The sequence below is a fragment of the Crocuta crocuta genome, unplaced genomic scaffold (genome assembly GCF_008692635.1).
Source record: "Crocuta crocuta isolate KB4526 unplaced genomic scaffold, BGI_CrCroc_1.0 scaffold274, whole genome shotgun sequence".
Classification (NCBI taxonomy): domain Eukaryota; kingdom Metazoa; phylum Chordata; class Mammalia; order Carnivora; family Hyaenidae; genus Crocuta; species Crocuta crocuta.
The window spans coordinates 3,113,919-3,134,218 of NW_027530222.1; the positions used below are offsets into that span (position 1 = coordinate 3,113,919).

At 47.7% G+C, this 20,300-nt stretch overlaps 1 protein-coding gene across 2 annotated transcripts in view; it reads right to left on the bottom strand.

Annotated features, from left to right (window-relative positions):
• Positions 1-1,630: 1,630 nt before the first annotated feature.
• The window catches only part of SORT1 (sortilin 1), a 44,051-nt gene continuing 25,381 nt past the window's right edge, over positions 1,631-20,300 (bottom strand). For both annotated transcript variants that reach the window (XM_077765581.1, XM_077765580.1), the window contains exons 10-19: positions 19,403-19,509; positions 16,406-16,508; positions 15,910-16,078; positions 14,874-15,064; positions 12,673-12,862; positions 9,006-9,122; positions 8,326-8,434; positions 6,789-6,895; positions 6,383-6,506; positions 1,631-6,166 (exon numbers count right to left, since the gene is read on the bottom strand). In XM_077765581.1, the coding sequence (XP_077621707.1) occupies positions 6,152-6,166; positions 6,383-6,506; positions 6,789-6,895; positions 8,326-8,434; positions 9,006-9,122; positions 12,673-12,862; positions 14,874-15,064; positions 15,910-16,078; positions 16,406-16,508; positions 19,403-19,509 (1,232 nt within the window). In that variant the 3' untranslated portion in view covers positions 1,631-6,151. The remainder of the gene's footprint in view (positions 6,167-6,382; positions 6,507-6,788; positions 6,896-8,325; positions 8,435-9,005; positions 9,123-12,672; positions 12,863-14,873; positions 15,065-15,909; positions 16,079-16,405; positions 16,509-19,402; positions 19,510-20,300) is intronic.

Consider the following 20,300-nt stretch of genomic DNA (forward strand, 5'->3'; position numbering starts at 1 on the left):
CGTTCGCTAGGTGACCCCGGGCAAATCACTGAGTCTGAACCTCAGGGATCTGAAGCTGGGGATGATGATGCTGTGACTATGTTGAGGATAAAATGCTAACAGTAGAAGGAAATGGCCAAAGTGTAGGAAGCGTTAGTTACATACTAAAGGTCCTATAGGATTTACCAAGCCATCATTCACACTGCATCCAAATGTTTTTCTATCATACCCTCACTTTCTTTGCTCCAGAAACCAGCATTGTGTGTGTGTGTGTGTATAAAGACTTTATTTTTAGAGCAGCTTTAGGTTCACAGCAAAGTTGAGTAGAAAGTACAGAGTTCCTATATACCTCCTCCTCCTTTCCACAATCTCTTTATTTATGGAAAAAAAGGAGTATGGTTGAGTGGATGAGCTCCTTACTCATTTTTCCCCTCTAGCCCTCAATTTGGAGACAGAGTCAATAGGATCCTGGGAGCCTGTGCTACAGTGGGGTGTGGAAGCTCCTCTTTGCAACTTGTATAGGGGCTGAGGGCCAGGACAGCCAGTAGGCACACATCTGGCCCAGGAACCTATTTATCAGGAGCTGCGACGGCTGACGAGGGGGCTATGCAGCTGGACCTCCAGGGCTGCACTTGGTGCCGCATTGGGACTAGTGTGAAAGCGGCTGCCAGATTTCTCATCGGAGCCCTTCTAAGTACAGAGTTCCAACACCAGGAGACTCCAAAGCCCCCTTTTCCACCTACTTAATCTACCCACTGGTGAAACTGGCCTAGGCTTTCAGTCTAAGCCCTTTATTGCGATAGACATGTAAAGAATCAAGTTAAAAATGCAGACTCTTAAGGTCTGTCCATGACGAAGTCTAATTTAATGGATCAGGGTGGGGTCCAGGAATCTGCAGTGGGAAAGGCAACCTTAGTGACTCTGGAGCAGCAAGTCTTAGGACACTACCTTAGACAGACTTCCTGAAAATAAAATTCTACACATAATCTCCTAGGGGAGGAACTCTTCGGCCGGGTGGCAGGGCTCCTTAGGAGCAAACTCTTTTTGCCTCGTCAGCTTCAGATCATGATGTCAGAGTAGGTATTCATTGGTAATGTCACCCAGGATGGCAGGCTGAGAAGCAATCTTCAAGGCCTAGCTAAAGGTGCAAGGCGGTTGGGGAGGGACCTCTCCTGAGAGACAAGTTTTGGGAGAGAGGAAAGCAGCAGCTCTTTGAATGTCCTTAAATGAAAAGGATCAGGCAGGACTAGGAGTGAGAGCGGCAGGAGAGATCTGAGAGAGGCCGGGTTGTCACCTGTCCCACCGGCCTGAAGGAACACCTAACTCAGGAGAGTCATTCTACACTGCTGTGTTCAGAAGGAAGAGTGCAGCAGTGTACCCTGAAAGGGTGTGGGAGGTGCAAGAAAGAGGAAGCCGGTCCCACAAATATCCATGGGAGGTAGACTCTTAGGAGCGTAAAGAACAAGACAGAACTAAGTAATCCCCCACAACTTACCTAATACCTCTCATGCAACAAATGCAGAGTCCTGGCTCTTTTACTGGCTTATTCTCTGGCGGTTGGAGTTGGATTTCTGAGGCTAGAAAACTAGAAAATCTATCATATTAACAAACCGTACAGATGAACAAATTCTAGCTTAGTCATTTCAATAGGTCAGGTAACAAAGTCCAGTCTGTTTTATTTCTAACCCAAATATTGCAAATATACAGAAAATTACCAGTACAAAGTTAAACACATCCAGATTTATTTACACAACGCTAAAGAAATTTGAGTTTGATTTCCGTTTTGTGGAATTTTGTTATGGGGTCTGGCTTTTGTTGTGTAACTGACATGGGTCATTGAAACTTGATTATCCCACCCCACATGCAGTTTTCTGTCCAAAGGGAACAGAAAACTTGGGTTTGTAGCGCACATGCAGTAATGATGTTAATACTGCTTTACACTTTAGGAAGAAGGCAGCTGTCCCACAGCTTGGGGAAGGGGCAGAGAAATTATAGAACAGGGAGGGACCACATGCTCAGAAAGGGGACAGGAAACGAGAGAGGGTTGAACAACAGGCACATGGGGACCCTGAGCATTTCTGTGCATGAGGATAAGGAGGGTACAATCAAAACCCTCCTTCCCTAGACGTCCAAACACGGGAGGTGGGTAGGATCGTCGGGGAACATTCAAGTCACCCGACCACAAACTGAGGGCATGCGGAGGATGAGAATGGCGTGAAGGATTTGGGACATATTGATAAATCATTAACATGTACACTATACAGTTTATATATGTATATATGTACATATATATATAAAGGTACAGATTAGTTTATGTTATCCTATATAAACAAGGATGCTTAAGAATGTACTGGTGTGAAAAAAATGCATACAGCAAGTTGTTGAAGACGGTTTCAAATCAATGTTCTGATTCTTATTGTTACAACGCGACATAACCAAGGAATCAACATGGTCCTGCTATTTCAATTATCCTTCCTGAGGGCAAGGCCCGGGCTCTGCTTGGGCAGGATGAAGCTTCCAGAGCTGCTGGGCAAACCGGCAGCAGAGGAAAGAGAAGGTCCGGCACCTGCTGAGTGCCAGCCAGTCTGGCCCTGCCTATCACGCCGTCATGTGGCAAGTCTTACACTTTGGTTTTGTTCAAAGGACATTTAAGTCCATGTTTATTTCCCTGCTTCAGGCAAGGCAGTAGTGAAGTTGAAAAGCTGACTCTCTTATTTTAGTAGTTGCAAGTATCCAGGGTGAAGGGTGAGGGGGATGTACTAACAATGAGCAGGATGGGCTCTAAGCCACTGTGTACAGAAGCAGGTTCTTTACAGCTCTCCTGAAGGGAAAGAGAACCTCTCTACTTGGATGATTTGCCTAGGAAATAGAGAACCGAGTGAAGTTCCGGCCAGCCCTCTCTGTATCCTGGCATTGTGGCCAAGGCCATGGGAGAACCGGCTGTGGTTCACAGAGCCAGTGCAGGAGCTAGGGGTGGCCAGTACGGGACTCATCTGTCAGGGATGAAAGGCCAGCTGGGGCACGTCGAGGCCCAGAGGCAAACCTAGGAATTAGAGAGGTACACACTGGAAAGCCTAGTTAGAGGCAGATGGCAAGTTCTCAACTTCAGGTATAGCTAATCTCTTGAATCTCCCAAGCCCAGCTTAGAACTGCCAGAACCCTCCGAACACTTTTTATTCTTCTACGTGGTCTTCCCATTCAATGACCAGCCTAGGGGTATGCATTCCCAGTCTCTGGACCCACTAAAAACCAAGACCCCTCCCCACCCCGGGGTCCAAGACACCCGTCACAGGTGAGGGATGGTGAGTTCTCCACCTGGACTTAAAAGCCCAGACCAATCTGGACAGTCGGATATGTCCAACTTACCTTACAATGCTAAGTTCTATCACCGAAACCTCCAGCAATAATCTCTCCTGCCACCATCACGCCTGGGATTTTACGAAATGGTAAGCTATACTTTATTGCGAAGATAATGCTCCTAACCTAACATCAGCAGAACAAATTAGAACACGTTTTCCCTTAAAAGCTGTCACAGACTTAGGCTGTTATGCTTTCTGGCTGAGGGCATACATCTGTGAGTGAGTGGGCCGATATGGAAAGCCACCTAGCCAAGGAAGGGAATGAGCCAGGCTTGTTAGCAGTCCTCCGACTAAGGGAGCCGGCCAGCCGGCCAGGGCCAAGCAAACAAGGAGAATGGAGAATGGAGCGGGGCGGCTCGTCGAGGGGGAGCCTACTTCTGCAGCGAGGGGAGCGGCAGTTTCTGAATACATATTCAAAATTCCCATTAATATTTGTTTCCAGCCGTGGAAAACAGGAGAATATAATTTGCTGTTCACCAAGGTGGCAAAAAGGTCCCAGGTGCTGCTCTGACAGAAGTGTCACTGACCCTTCTCCTAAAGAACAGCGAGTCATCCGTAAGAAGGAAGCCCTTCCTGCTCCAGTACCTGCACACACAGCAAGTTCGCGAGCTCTGAAGACGGCCAACCAGCACAGCTCATAACACACATAGGGGCCCTGGACAATTTACTCACTCTTTGTATCTCAGCTCCATCTCCTAAAAAATGCGCATTACAAACCCCCGCCTTCAAAGGAAGAATTTCATTGAGAATGTGGTAAGGTTCAAATGACATAATGCAAACCCAAGTCCTCTGAAAACTACCAGGTTTTACAGAAATCCCAGATACCATTATGAGCAAAGAGCTTTAACCATACTTGGTTAGAGAATACTAACTTTCCTACATCCTAACACGAGTCAGAATTGCCGCATACTGGCACATGTACCCCAGCGGGTATGTGCTGTGGGGAAAAGGTGTGCAGCAAAAGTGGGTCTTTTCTGGGCATCAAATTCACTTTGGGCAGGAGGTGAGAGGTCTGGGATAAAGGCTGACACTTTATCAGTTGTGAGCTGGTCTGTCTTCGGAATTCTTTTTAATTTAAAGATTATGCAAAATGAATGAGCTTTTCCTAAAAGATCAGTGTTCTCTAGCTCAAGCAAATGTGAATTCTCTTCACAAAAACTGCCCTAACTTTATTTTCTAACTAGGGCTCCCTGACTCATGTAATTTTGCTGCAGCTTCAAAGTCTCTAACCTTCTCCATCCGCCCCCTCTCCCACTCTCGCGGCTGCTGTTAATCCATTCTGGGGAGGAGAGAACACGACCATCTGCTCACTCATTCTGACAAAAGTTAATTTGGCACATTTACTTTTTCGTGACTTTATAGCCATAAAATGAACTAGCAGCAAAATGGCAGTTACCAAAGAATGTCCCAATCATAATTACTGGGAGAGACTGCGGCCAGCACTGTAGGGATGCTAAGACCAAGCTTGTACCACGCTATATTGCTGGTGAGCAGGCATCCAAGCTGTATGAAAATTAGTGCCGCTTGCTGTTGCTACCTGGCCATCTCCAAATCCACCTCCCTACATTCTACTATCAATTTAACTTAAAAGTGTCAAATGGAAAGTGTCCTTAAATTTAAAATATGAACCTAATGGATCACATAAAACATCACCTATGCTGGAAGCGTGTCTTCAGTTGGTTCAGCCGCAAGTTTCTCGCCACCAGATTCCTTGGCAAAGCTGGGAAAGCTGGGTGAGGAGGAGAGCCTGGTCATAAAGTCCTGATTTTTAAAAAATAGCCTATAAATCTGAAAACGTGTCGAGTCCTGGCTCCACGTACAACAGCAATCCAAGAGGAGGCACGCAAGTAAATGGCCATCCTCATGATTCGTGGCAGAGGACATGGAAGACTGTGATGCTCAGTCCACAGGGGCCACACCGGGCGCCCTCCCTCGGCTCTCGCAAAGAGGCCACTCGGTCTGGGCAGACATCGGGGCAGGCCCTAACCCTGTCCTTGAGCAAGGCCACTGGCACAAACATGGAGCACGGCTGGAAAGATCTTGGGAGAAGCAAGAGTTTGTCCTTTAATAGGTGCTAAATCTAGTCAATTCTCTGCGGCTCCCTTCTTCCGGCCCCAAGTTAAAATATTGCCCTTTAAATTTTCCTGATTTAGTGTTTTGGAAGCACATGGTTAAGTCAGTGGCCAAAGGGCAATTAACAAGGGTATACTGCCTGACTGAGCAAGGGGAAAGAAACACCACTGTGGTCTATGGTCCCCAAAAAAGAAAGAAAAGGCGGGGTGTGCGTGAGGAGCTGGTGTGCAGTGTGCTCGGGGCAGGGCTGTCCCTGGCTGGAGAAAGGCCGCCAAGTCCCTCTCGGCAGCTGCTTTGTGTCGCCGGCAGAGCACAGGGACAGCACCGAGTGCGCTGTGAGCGTTGACGCTGGGGTTGGCCGGTGCCCCGGAGCAGGCGCCATGCAAAACATGCAAGAGTGGGGTTAGTGAAACGTTCCCTTCCTATTCCATTTCATTTCCCTTAAAAAACAAAAACAAAACCAAAAGAACCCATACTTTGCAAAAAGACAGAATTTGAAATAAAAACTGAAAGAATTTAAAACTCCCCCCCTTCTCAGGGCCAACTGTGAGAACGTTTAGGGTTCCCCCCTCCCCGCCCCGCATTTCTTTAGTGCAGGTCCTTTTGGCTTTGGTGGAAGCAGCAGAAACAGAGCTGGGTCCCTCGCAATGGGAAATTTATTCCCCCCAGTCGGAGCCACAGGGAGTGTGAGAGGTACTGCGGTTCCATCATCTGTCCTCGGTCCCAGCTCCTCGGAGGAGCTATTCCAGGAGGTCCTGAGAAGAAAAACAGAGACCGTATTATTTACACACTAAAAAGTTCCTATTTTGAAAGTTATGACCTAGTTTCTGGGCTCGCCAACTCTCACAGTCATTAAGTTGCTGCTTCTGGCTTTTACCCTCTTTTGCCTCAGTCAGATCTCAATTATGACCAGGAAAAGAAACGCTCCTGCTTTGTGCTGGCGCCCACCCCTCCGGAAGAAAGGGTCTCACCTCATCTGAGTCGTCATGATAGCCTCCCTTGTGAGTGTGGGGGGCTGTGTCCAGAGCGTCCACGCCATCCACACCGTTGGCCTCTGCGTGCTGCTGGAGCACCGAGTACCGATGCACCAGGAACCTGGGGGTGGAAACACCCGTGAGTCCTCACGCTGTGAAGACGGATGCGTTTCTCACAGGGCTATGGGTTTTCTGAGTTTTATACATTCACAGAATGAGTCATATGCACAGGAACACAGCTCTTGGTCGGCGCGTGGAAAATATAAATCCTGAAAAGACCTGGGCCTCCTGCTTCAGGGACATCACTTCAACGAGATAGTTTTTGCCCAAGGGCAAACTCAACCGTGTGCCCTTGGCTGATTTGTGGTTTGAATTCAGTCCCTCTAACCTCCACGCCCCTTACCTTCCCCCACAGACGTATTTCTTCACGAGGAGCACCCCTGCGACAACGGTGACCAGCATCAATCCCACGGTGGCCAGGATGATTGGAACAGAATTGGACTTGGAATTCTTGATAAATTAAAACACAAACAATTTCAGGTGTGCATATTCTAGGACTGAATGCAAAGGGGCTGCCCATTCCCCTGGCCTCTCTGTGAATGATCCGCACTCTCAAGGCTTTCCCAGCCCCCCATGGGGGATGGGCCCTTTCAGGAGGGTATCACTGCTGGCAGAGGGCAACCAGAACTTCAGCTGCCTTGAAGCTGCCAGAACGGTGCAAACTCAGGGGCTCTCACGTCAAAGGGACACTGGGAGCCTCGACAGGGCGCTCGGTCACACAGCAGGCGTGGCTGCTCCCGGCTACCAGTGTGTAAGCCACGGAGCCCTTAAGGGTGCAGCAGGCAAGGGAGACAATGGTTAACAGTGGCCCGGAGGAATCTGGAACAGGGCCAGCACGCGGGAACAAGCTGTGCTAATGCCTTCTCAGGCAGGACACTGTATGATACTGAGACTTGTTTTTACTGAATTTTTGGTACGTTTTTACAAATAAGCCTTTTCATATCATTGTTTGAGTGTGACCTACCTGCTTCTCGGTGGGAGACAGGGAGTGTGTGTTTTCAGTGTGTCCAAGAGGAGGTGGAGCTGGATTCTGGGACAAGCTGTGCCCCTGTAGGCGGGAGTCTTGTGCGCGTGCATATACACTCACTCACACACACCCACACCCACACACACACCCCCCACACACACACAAGCACACACGCACGCACGCACTCTGAGGACCAGGAGTGCAGGCGGGGGCGCGGAAGAGGAGGAACTGGCCCCCTGACAAGTACGCACACCCACGTATTCTTCCCTGCTACCTTCCTAATCCCGCCTCCGTCAGGGCCTCCGTCAGGGCTGCAGACTGTCTGCCTCTCATTTTACGGGTTAGGAAACCGGGGACCACAGTTTACTACCCCAGTCCCACAGCTGGTCCAGTGCTTCTTTATTAAGAGGCTTCCTCTTTACCATTTCCCACATGCCAGCCAGACGGTTCGGAACCACAGATGTGTGATCAGCCCACGTCAAAACCAACCCGCTGCGACCACAGTTCAGTTCTCCAGTCTGCACGCACTGGGCATGACTTGTGGCCGAGACTACCTGACCTACAGCCCAGGGCTCCTCTCTGCCACGTGTGCAAGACTCTGGTCCTTTACTTCATACCTCAGGCCTTTTTCCTAAATGACTCTCAGCCTCGGAAATGTCCTTAACTTGACGCTTCAAGACTCAGAACTTTATGGAATTCTACTTTGTGCCCCCAACAAAAAAGTTTTTGGGGTGAGTTTATCATTCATTACGTTGCATGACCCGTCCCTCCATTCTAATGGTTTCCTGTGCAAAGCCAAGCCCCCGGAAGTAGTTTGGTTGCTTTGTATCCAGTCATAAAATTCTTAATGTTTTTTGTTCCTGGCAGAACAGGAAATCCCACTTGCACCTAAGCCAGAGCTACTTTCATATACCTGCTTTTCGGGACTCAAAAAGTTGCTTGTACATTTCTTTTTCAAGTCTTTTACTTCTCGAACTGGATTCACTCCACCTTGGCATCTGTCTCCTGGAATCTTCCGGTACCTGAAAAGGTGGAAGACATTTTTTTATCAGACCACTAGGCTGTATTCCTGGATTCTTGCTAGTTCCTGAAAACAAGATTTGAGAAGCTGCAGAAAAGCATCTCCACCTTACACCACCTTTCAGGCCTGAAGGGAGGGCCACAGGAATGTTTCGGGGACATTTTGTGGAGTTTCAGGCCTTGAATAGACCAAGCATGCCTGGCCTTCCTGCAGGGATGTGTCTGCTTCAATGGATGGGGCCGAAGAACTGTGACCCAGGGAAAGCACATTAACATGGGGTACACAAACGGACGGGGGGAGCATTTATCAGGGACAGGGTGCTGTGTCCCCTCCAGAGCAGCACTGCCTAATACAGTGGCTACTTACATTTCAACTAATTAAAATTAATTCAGAGCCTCAGGTGCTGCCCAGGGTCAGCAGCCCCCATATCGGACACAGCAGATTGGAGAGCATTTCCAGCACCATACAAGGTTCTGTTGGATGGTATTTTGCTCGCGTGCCCTGGAATACTGTGTGCACAGAGATGTGGAGTGGCGGGGGGGGGGGGGGGGGGGGNAGGAGAGCCACCTCACCCATTTGTCGTCAGGTGCTCCTCTCGGCCATACAGACAAAACTCCAGGTCGTGGCCCTTCAGTTCTGGCTGTTCCACACATTTGGAGTCATTTTCTGGACGGAAGTAGCCAAAATCACTGCCAAGAGTCAGCAAATAAAGTATCTTTCAGAGTTGTCAAAAGACAGTAATGAAGACTAGTAATGAAGCGTTTGTGGAGAGCGGTGGAAGGCTAACATTCCAGTCTTTGGCTGGGTGAGAGCAGCTCAGAAAGGCCTGTGTCATTGTAAAGAGGGTCCCAGGAAGACAGACATGGAGAAGACTGAACCGGTGGACCAGCAGTTTACGGACCACCTGGTGGACTGAGGACTCAGTGGCTGGGAGCCCTGCACAGACTGCGTGGGCTCCCGGAAGGGAATGACTGCAGCAAGTGTGGAGGTGGGGGTGGGCTCAATGCACCAAGAACGAAGACACCAAGAAACAGTGGTATCAGCGACAGATCTAAACCCATTATCCTTAGGAATCTTTTTATTTACCTCCAAATCGCTCATTATTATGTTTGCTGGAGGTGTTCTAGAGGGTGTATGCCAAGTCTTTCCTGCCTGCCCCATTTCTGTCCCTCGTAGCTTCTCAGATGACCCCTGTCTCCAGTGCAAATGCCCTGTTGTGCCCTCCATCCTATCCCATCTCTCTCCAGTGCCTCCCACCGGCTCTCCTTTCTCTCTTTCCCTCAAGAAACACACTGCCTCCTCTCCAAGGCTGGTCCCCTACATGAGCACTCTGGGCCCATCCTTCCTACCGCCCTGGGACCTGGCCTCACTGATGGTGTGGACGGGCCAGAAGTCACTTAGCCTGCACGTGTCCTCTTCCTTCCCTCTTTCTTACTGACCAAACTTCTTAGAAGGATATTTCATACTTGTTCTGTTGTACCCATTTACTTTTTATTCTGTGCATTGTGGCTTCCACCCCCGCTATCACTTGGAAGCGAATGTCTGAGGCACCAGGACTGCCTAGTCATGCACTGTGGGGAGCCCTCTCCAGCCCTCCCTGTTCAGTGGCCCCCGACACACGCCTGCGCCTGCTCCTGGCCCTGCCGCTGCAAAGCTGTGCTTGCAGGTTTCTCTCGGCACCATTTGCACTTCGATCTTCCTAGCCCGGAAATGCAGACCCTTTCCAGAGGTCCACAGGCTATCCTCTTACTCTGTATCTGCTCTCCCGTCATGAGCTTAATTATTTATTGCAACTAAAACTTCCAAGTTTCACCTCTCATGAGCTCTGATCCTACATTTCGAAATACCTGCTGGTTGTCACCACCTAAATCTGCTGGCAGAACTTCAAATACAGTATTCAAAACACATCACGTGTTCTCTTTCAAGCCAGCCTCTCCCATCATTTTCCTATGTTTGTCCAGGGGACTACCTTCCTTCTATTATCTGAGTGGAAACTCCAGCCCGGGCATGCCCCGTCGACCCCACTCGCTTCTTTATCGTGACTTCTGTGACTTCTCCTCATGGCCTATCTCCGGGCACCACTCCTGAGCATGCTCGTGGGTATCTACGTGTACACCAGTCCACAGGCTTCAATGACTTGCTTCTTCCCAGATATGCAAGGTCAAGTCCTGCCCCTTGTCAGGGCTCAGCTCCAATGCCACCTCCTCTACAAAGCCTCCTTTGAGCCCATCTCCTTTCAGCTCTAGATCAGATGGAATAGCCTCTTCCTTCCCTACATCCCCAAGACACTGTTTGACCGCATAATTCTGTGCATCTTACCAGGAGAATCAATACCAGACTCTCCATCGCCCTGGGCACAGCAAGTATGCAATGAATGTTTGGGGAACAGGCAGATGCTGCTCGCGCTTCACAGTTTTGAGACAGACATGTAGGGGATGGGGTAAGAAGATGCACACGACTCCACCCCTCTAGCAGGAAGGGGGAATTCCAGTGAAAATGTTAGGGTGTCCAATCCGAAATGTCCAGGGAAGGCCAATTCGCACTCACACAGCACACATCTCCCAGGCCCGGGCAGAACAGGGCACGGGCTCCACAGGCCAGCTGCCAGGTGCACGCCCCAGCTGTATGCTGCCCGGCCGAGCGATGGAGGTCAGGGCGGCGGTAACCTCTGACCCTTCAGGCCTCCCTTGGTGACATGGAAATGGCAACAGTACCCATCTCAGGGGGCTGCCAAGGCTAAATGTAAATTGTTCGGGACAGTGCCTGGTACAGTTAATGCTCGGTAACCATCAGCTGCCCTCACGACCACTCAATGATGATCACATATAACATGCCCTCAAGGAGTTGAGACTTTACTGGTGGAAGCAAAACACAGCAAGAGCCGTACTGCAGGAGCCTGGATGAAGGAAGGCTGGAGGAAGCTTTACGGAGGTGAGAACTAAGTACTAGAGACCAAGTAGGGACTCCCCAACTTGGGGGTCAAGCAGGGAAGTGGGAAGACTTTCCAGGCAGAGGAAGCAGCAGGTACAACGGCATGGAGCTCCGAAGAGGCACAGCGTGTCTGGAAAGCAGGAGAGGGTCAGGGGATTAAGAGCCTAGTCTGGGTCCAGGCTGGGATGTGTCCAGGCCCGCGGGAGTGTCACAGCATCAACAAGCGCTAGCCCCAGTGTGACAGCGCAGTGATCGGAAGGAACCTGTTTCCTGCGGACACACGGAAGGAAAGACCCTGGCCCATTCCACATATAGATGTGAGCCAAGGCCTCTGCTACCTGTAGTCCCAGAAATGTGATGTGGGGAGACATGGACACTACCTGTCTGCATTCTTTTCCAGATCCTTTTTAAACATTTTATTTTTGAGAGAGAGTGAGAGCATGAGTAGGGGACGGGCAGAGAGAGGCTGAGAAAGAATCCCAAGCAGGCTCCCTGCTGCCAGTGTGGAACTCGACGTGGGGTTCGAACCCATGAACTGCAAGATCATGACCTGAGCCGAAATCAAGAGTCAGACGCTTAACTGACTGCTAACCAGGTGCCCCTTTTCCAGATCCTTTAGGATCCACTTTTACTTCCTGCCAGTATGTTTACAGGTAATGAGTCCCATAAGATTACTGGCTGTGATGGGAAGCAGTCCCTCTCATTTGTTCTAAGTTACCCTGCTCAGCCTCCTAGGGCCTGCCTTGCCCTTGCGTCATCAACTAAGTCCAACTAACCCTTCAGCCCGGATGGTCCTGAACTCGAGGAAGTCCACCTGGATGCCTGTAGACCTTGACAGGACCTGTGGACCATCAGTACTCCAACGTCCCCTCCTGTCTCGGTCTTGCAGACAATCAAAAACCTAGTGCCCTGCCTGCTGAACTCAAGCCACCAGTGTTTAGTGAGCACATGGAATCCATCCTCCTCCCAGCTCCCGGCCTGTCCTTCCTGGTGTTTCTGCCCTATCATCTCCTCTCTCTGTTTCTGAGTTCTCTTCCTCCTCATATGCCTCCCTCCCTTGTGGTCAGGCCAGGATTCCTGGGGGCCGCTGCTGGCGTGTCCAATAACTGTCTGGCCGGATGATATTACCTGTCCGATTGCTAATAACTCTGGTTCCCTTCTCTGTGCCTCCATTTCCTCAGTAAGAGCGGGAATTCCCCACCCTTGGGGAAGAAAGGCTTTGCATATTTTTCAGCCCTACAAGACAACCATCTTTCACCTCCTCCCGCACAGCAAAGGGGCGGACAGGGCTCTGAGGGAAGCTGATACCAGAGGAAGTCCTCCAGGGAGCAGGGGCAGATGGACGGCTGCTTGGTCACAACATAGTCCCGACCATTCTGGCAGACGGACGACTTGCGAAGCCTCAGGTACTGTTCTTTGTAGCCTAAGATGCAGCCGTCTCCATAGTCGCCGGGGTCCGCGGAGTGAGCCAGCCACACGGTATAGTCCTTCTCCTCACCTAAAGGGAAGACAGGCTGTTCAGGCCCCCTCCTGGCCCCGCACCCAGGGAGCTGCCAGACTGAAAGGAGAATAAGGACAGGGGAAGTGGGTGTCGGACTCATCCCACTGCCTCATTTTGGAACTGCAGACAAGAGTCACTTCAATTGGAGCCTACTAGCAGTTGGCACCTCCTTGTGCCAAAGGAGGTCACTTTGCATCTCACCGCCCATTTGAGTACTAGGAAGAGGCTTATTTGTTTCAAAGTGGGCAAGGGGATGGGGAGCTTCTGAGCTTCCTTCCAAGCGGACAGACTGCTGTCTCCATGTCTTGCACGCCTGTGCTCCTGGTCAGTGGGGGCTGTCACAGGTAAGCAACCAGGCATTTCCTTTCAGGAGAAGAGAGCGGTTACCCAAAAGCTTGGGTTCAGTTTCATCCTGGGTTAGTTTGCCTCAAATGGAAGGGAAGACAATCTCTTTCTAGACTTTTAACTCCAGACACCTGGCTTTCAAGTAGACCTCGGATGACAGTCAACCCAGCTTTGTAAGTCGTCTCACCCACTCCCGGGGACGTGACTCAAAGGCTATGGCCTGAAGACTGTGGATTAGGTTTCTATCCTCTGGGATGTGAAGACTAGCGTGGAGCCTGTTAAGGAGCAGGTGCCTCCCAAATCTTTTAATGGCGTTAAACTTTAGGGATAACTGTAGAGCTGCCTTCTGAGCGGGACACTCACAAGCCAGCTCCTTTACAGCCTATTTAATGAATCTGGATAATAATGACTCTCGGGCATTAAATCCTATTTAAACACCTTGTAGAAAAGTAAGGCGCAAGCAGAGTGCTCTGGCTTCCTCCAGGAGCCACTAAACTAACATTCTGAGGAAATGGACCCGTTATACAATCTAAAGCAGGACCAAAATTCAACCAAAGTGACCTGAAACCTTAAGTCTTTTATCATAAGCTGCCAACAAGAAACCACGGTGCGCAGTGCAGATGACCTTTCTTTTATCCTCCATATTTTCCAGTACAGTGTCAGCATCTTAGGTACCGGGGCCTGGGTTTGCTTGTGATTCTTTAGCAACACCTTGCAATGAACATTTTATCTCCTTTTCTGAAGCCATTTTCTGGGCCTTTAACAGGCCTTCCAGTCTGAAGTCACAGAACACTGAAATGGTCAGTGTGGGCTTTGAGCTTGCCCAGTAGCCATTCTGGAACCTCACCTGTGACTGACATTCAAGCCCAAACTCTAACTGAAAACTTCCTCACTTCAACGTTTTGATAATCAGATGCCCTATGCAACACACTTCCTTCTAAAGCTTCTCTTACAGCTCTGTTGCAAGCAAGGGTGAAAAGCCCTGAAATGTCACAAAATAATTTTAGATAAACACAAGAATGCATTATCCTTACAAGCAGAAAAAAGTCCCATGAAGTGTTACGGAGCTCCAACAGTGTGAAGCCACGCTTACAGCCTTAGCCACACATGGCTAGTCTGAACTGAGATTTGCTGTAAGGGTAAGGATCAAGTATACACTGGATTTGGAAGCCTTACAAGAAAAATGTAAAATATAAAACATTTCAGTGATAGCTCTTAATACTGCTTACATGTTAAAATGATAATATTTCAGATTTATTAACAGGATTACATCATTACTAAAGTGAATTTCACCTCTTTTACTCCTATAATGCAGCCAACAAAATAATTTAAATTGCACATGTGGTTCTGGTTTTATTTCTTTTGGACAGTACGAGTCCACAGAAGGAAGTTGCATTTCCGATACTTCTGCATTGCCTGATTACCCACATAGAACATCCTTCGATCCTCTTTCAAGTGCATTTTTTCTAAGTAGGCTCCATGCCCAATGTGGGGCTTGAACTCATAACCCTGAGATCAAGAGTCACGCACTCTACCTACTGAGCCAGCCAGGTGGCCCTCATATGCATTTTCTTATTCCAGCTAAAAGAAATGAAATGGAATTGGTTATTTAGGAAAAGAGGCTTATAAGTTTCTGGTAGAAAAGGTCAAAAGAGACACTCACAGTTCCTTTCAAGGACATCTTTAAAATCAATGGTGTAGGAGACCCACTGGCGAGTCAGGAAAGATTCTGTGAACCCCCAAATGCTGATATTCATGGACCGAGCTCCAGGTTCTGAAGCTAGACCAGTGAAGTAGATGGGCTCCTTGGTGAACACGTAGGTCTGCCAGCACTGACCTTCATCAGTGGAGAACCTGAAACCACAATTAGAGAACAGTCGTGACAGAAGTTCAACATGTGGGAGTATCAAGAAACTACTCTGGCTGTCTGGTCCCAAACCAGAGAAAACCCTATTTATGTGATGGCTTACTGACTGATAATTCTATAAACTTTTCATGCCCACAGGTAACAGGGCAGGTAAAAGGGATTCATTCAAAGAGTACAGAAGAAAATGCCTGTATAAAGTCTTTCAAAGGAAACAGAAGGTAGTGACCTGTGTACAAATGGGCTTCTGAATAAACAAGTTATTTCATAGAGCTTATACTTAAGGAGTAATTTCCCATCCTTAGTGCTTAATGCTTCTATGAGATTCTTGTGGAGAGAAAGAATATTTTTAATTAATTAATATAATTAAATTAAACTAAATTAATTTATTAATTATTTAATTTGAGAAAGAGAGAGAGGAAGCACACATGTGCAAGCCAGGGAGAGGGATAGAGGGGGAAGAGACAGAGAATCCTAAGCAGGCTCCACGCTCAGTGCGGAGCCCAACATGGGCCTCAATTCCATGACCCTGGGATCACGACCTAAGCCGAAATGAAGAGTCAGACGCTCAACTGACTGAGCTACCCAAGTGTCCCGAACGAAGAGTATTTTTAAAAAGTGACAAAAAAGTGTTAGCTAGAGGAACTCAGAAGAAAAAGCAAAGCCACTGAATGTAGGTTGCTCTAGATGCAATCCCTTCAAGAATGTTCCCTACGGTTCTGAGGATGCACAAATTTGATCAGGGTCCATAATCAGCCCTTCCCCACCCGCACAGAATGACATCCCACAGTTGCCTTGAATGCGATAGTGTGGGTGGAGCGGAGCTCATGCATACTTAATCACATTGATAGGATGGCTGCTGTGCTCAATGGCCACAATGATGCCTCCGGAATCCAAGATGGTGTAATAGTGGGGTCCTTCCAGCATCTTTGTCCAGGAGTAACCCCCGTCATCTGAGATGTAGACATCCGGGACCATCACTGAAATGGCATCCCCTACACTACCTGCAACACAATCCACCATCTCATCAGCAAAAATCAGCAAAGAAACGGAGAGGATTTACTGCCAAGAGAACAATTTTCAGTGAATTTACTCTCATAATTTCCCATCATGCCTCTTATAATAGAAAGAAAAGGCCACTGAAAAGTTGGGACAGGAAGTCCTGTTTCTCTGATGGGAGTCTATGAAAACCCCAAAGTATCATTATGCAAGGCATTTCACAAAGGATGAAAAAAGTCATGGCTGGTGGTCTCCTTATAGGGTTCAGGGCTGTGACTGTTTCAGCGTGCTCAGCTACTTGCGCCTGTGGAGATGGGGGGCGGGCTGCTCACCATGGGCAATGACTATGCCGACGGCCTTCGGCTCTGACAGTGGGGCCATTGGAACATTTAGTTTCTGGGAGATGCTGTAGGAAGCGTGAATATGAAGGCTGCACTGTGAAAAGAAACCAAAGCTCAGATTAAAACCAAAGGTGTAAATTTTTAATCTCACCAAGCCTTCTAAGAAAGCTTTGAATTTAACCCAGACTTCAGTGGGATATTCTTTAAAAAAAAAACAAACAAAAAAAAAACTATGGCAAAATACACATACCATAAAATTTACCATCTTAACCACATTTAAGTGTACAGTTCAGTGGGGTTAAGTACATTCACGTTGTTGTGCAAACATCACCACCATCCATCCCCAGAACTTTTTCATCTTGCAGAAATGAGACTCTACATCCATTAAACAGTAACTCCCACTCCTCCTCCTTCCAGACCCTGGAAACCATCACTGTACTTCCTGTTTCTATGAATCTGACTGTTCTGGGCACCTTATGTAAGCAGAACTATATAGTATTTGTTTTTGATACCTGGTCCTCAAGGTTCATCCATGCTGTGGTAAGTATCAGGATTTCCTGCCTTTTTAAGGCAGAATATTATTCCATTGCATGTATACACCCCATTTTGCTCATCTGTTTACCTGTCAACAGACACTTGGATTGCTTTCAGCTTTTGGCACTGTGAATGATGCTACTATGGACTTTGAGACCCTGCTTTCAATTCTTTGGGAGATAGACTCAGAAGCAGGACTGCTGATCATATGGTAGTTCTAATTTTTTGAGGAGTCGCCATACTGTTTCACATAGTGACTGCACTATTTTTCATACCCACCCTCAATGCACAAGGATTCCAAGTTCTCCACATCCTTAGCAAAATGTTATTTTGTTTTGTTTTGTTTTAGACAGTAGCCATTCTAGTGTGTGAGAGAGGTGATCTCTCCCTGTAGCTCTAATTTGCATTTTCTTAATCATTAGTGATGTCAAGCATCTTTTCATGAGCTTTTTGGCCATTTGTATATTTTCTTTTTTTAAAAAACTTATTTATTTATCGAGAGAGAGAGAGAGACAGACAGACAGACAGAAAGACAGAGAGACAGAGAGCAGGAGGAGCAGAGAGAGGAGAGAGAGAGAGAATCCCAAGCAGGCTCCTCACTGTCAGCACGGAGCCTGACGCAGGGCTCGAACTCATGAACTGTGAGATCATGACCTGAGCTGAAATCAAGAGTCAGACGCCTAACCGACTGAGCCACCCAGGCGCCCCTTGTGTATTTCTTGCAGAAATGTATATTCAAGTCCTTTAACCATTTTTAATTTGGGTATTTTTGTTGCTGTTGAGTTATAGTCTCAGTGGGATATTCTTGATTCCAAAATACTTTAGTGTATTTGGGAGGAAATTATGCAATTATCTTCTCATGTGTAATGTCTTAGCTTATTTTATTCCTACATTACCCCAAAGCCTCTGACCAATATTTAAAGCATGATTCTAAAAAACTAAATATAAAAATAAAGCATGATTCCACATAAATAAGCCTGGTGAACACGTGACATATGTCAGATACTGTACAAGATGTGGGGCTGATCCAAAGTCAGTCCTGTCTTTAAGAGAGATTTCTGAGAAACCAGTTGATCTATAAAGCACAATGAATATTAATGTTTTAAGCGAGGTCTGTGTTGGATAAAATGTTCATTTTATGTCATATATCTTACTGCAGTAAATAAGGGGTTCAAGCAAACTACTGACGACATGAAGAGGAAGGATTAATTCTAACCGAAGATGGGCACTCAGGGTGATCAGGATTTCCACTTATTCTAATGACTCAGGAGTGGGAGAGTCAGGCGCACATTCCCCCAAGTCATGTGGGCAAGGCCACGGAGGCGGGGGTGCATGCACGGAGGCGGGGGTGCATGCAGGGTGTTCCGGGGGCGGCAGAGGGCTGCAAGGAATATGTCAGATGCCAGTGATCAGATGGACAATGACAGTGAAAAGGCAGAAGAGATACTGACAGGGGAGGAGAGGACCTTTACTCACCAGGTCAGAGGCACAGACTTTATTCACAGGCAAAGGGGAACCCTGAAGCGTACTGAGGAGGGAAAGGCATGGAGTCTGAGAGTGGCCAGGCAACTAAAGAGGCCACTGCGCCACCCAGGCTCACGGTGACGAGGGCAGATACGGGGCAAGGCCATAACAGAGGGATGGAAACAAAAGGGCACGGCAGAGAGGGCGCTGGGTGGTACAGGTCCGCTATCTCACATGGTCTGAGGCTCTTAAAACAAAAAGTCCTGCCTACAACAGCAGAGTGTGTATCAGCCACAGGTATTCTGAGAAAAGCTCAGGAACCACCAACACTGTCATTTTTTGAGGAAAACTCCCAGGGTTCCTTGAAGCTCTTCTCAAACTCTGTAGGAGCCAGACACAAAGCTTGTTTCTCTTCTCTTTTTTCCTTGCCTGTCAAGATCATCACTCCTGGAACCTGGGATCTCCCAGAGCAATGCCTCTGTATCTCTATTCTTAGCCTCTCCTCAGAGGGGTCAGTTCCTGCTTTCATGGGTGCTGCCATGTCACCATCCACAGCCTTCCGCTGTGTGGAGCCCAGGCAGAGGGGAAGAGAAGGCCAAGTTCTCTTCCATTTGTTTCTGGCCAGCACGGCTTTACACTGCTCATGAATGGCTGGTCCACAGTGTCGTGCAGAATTCCTAAAGTCTCACAGCCACCATGCTGACTCTTAATTGATCACCGGCCCATCCTCCATTCTGTTTTCATTCAGCGGTTTAGTAAAACACAATATTTTAGCCTTTAGTTTTGTTTTTCTTTAAAAGACAAATAATCCACAGTATTTTGGCTTTTCCTTTTCCTACCTTCTAAGTTACTTTCATTAGTCTGATTTCCAAACTTTCCACTTGTAGCACCTGTGGACACTAATCAAGTACGAAACTTCATTATTCAAAGGCCTGGCACCGCTCCGAGCAGGACAGAATGGCTGCACAGGACACAGGGAGTAAAACAAACCTCATTCTTGTTTTTGGCTGTAGCATCACATTCACTGTTTTCAGGCTTCCTCAGGTGTTTCCACCTTCCTCCTTGGTCAAAAGTGATCATAGTCTGGATAGAGTTATCTGAATGGGGGAAGAATGGTCTTAAGTCAGATACACCGGAAGCACCCTATTAAATTCAGTTTATCGTGGCGTATCTCTCTCGGGGCTGCATGATGCTGTTGGAACTCTGGCGTCCTACAGGCTTCTAACCTACAACAAAACGGCTCAGCATTGCTGAGTACCTGAGCAGCTCTCTATGCTATTTGAAGGCTTCCCACCTGAACAGGACCCGGCTGGTTCCAGAAATCATCTAGACCAATACTCCTGGAAAAGTATCTGTTTTCTCCTTACCAACACAAACAGGTTAATGTCCATTCTACTTCCTTGCTTGCTTGCCTTGGAGGTAAAATCTACAATGAGAAGGCGTCCCAATCTTTACTCAGATAAGGCCAGGGTGCAAGGCTTGTTTTAGGGACTTTCAAGATTTGAATGTACGTGCCTAAGTATGCTTAATAATTTCTCATTTTCATCTCTCCACTACCCCATATCTGATTGCTTATATCTTTTCTTTTCTTTTTTTTTTCTACATGCTCTTCCCTGTTCTCTATTCTCAATGACATAAACTATTGCAGGCTTAAATTCGGAGACAATGTGCTTTGAGTTTTCCAAGGAAAATCAAGCAAGAAAGCAAATGAAGGATAATTCATTTAGGCAATAAATATTTATTGCATGCCTACAATGTGAAAACTGTTGTGAGCCTTTGGGACTATCTCAGTGAACAAAATAGAAGTAACACGGTGAAATATACATTCTAGCCGGGTCAAACAAACGCCAGACACTGTAAAAAGGTAAATTATATAGTATGCTGGACA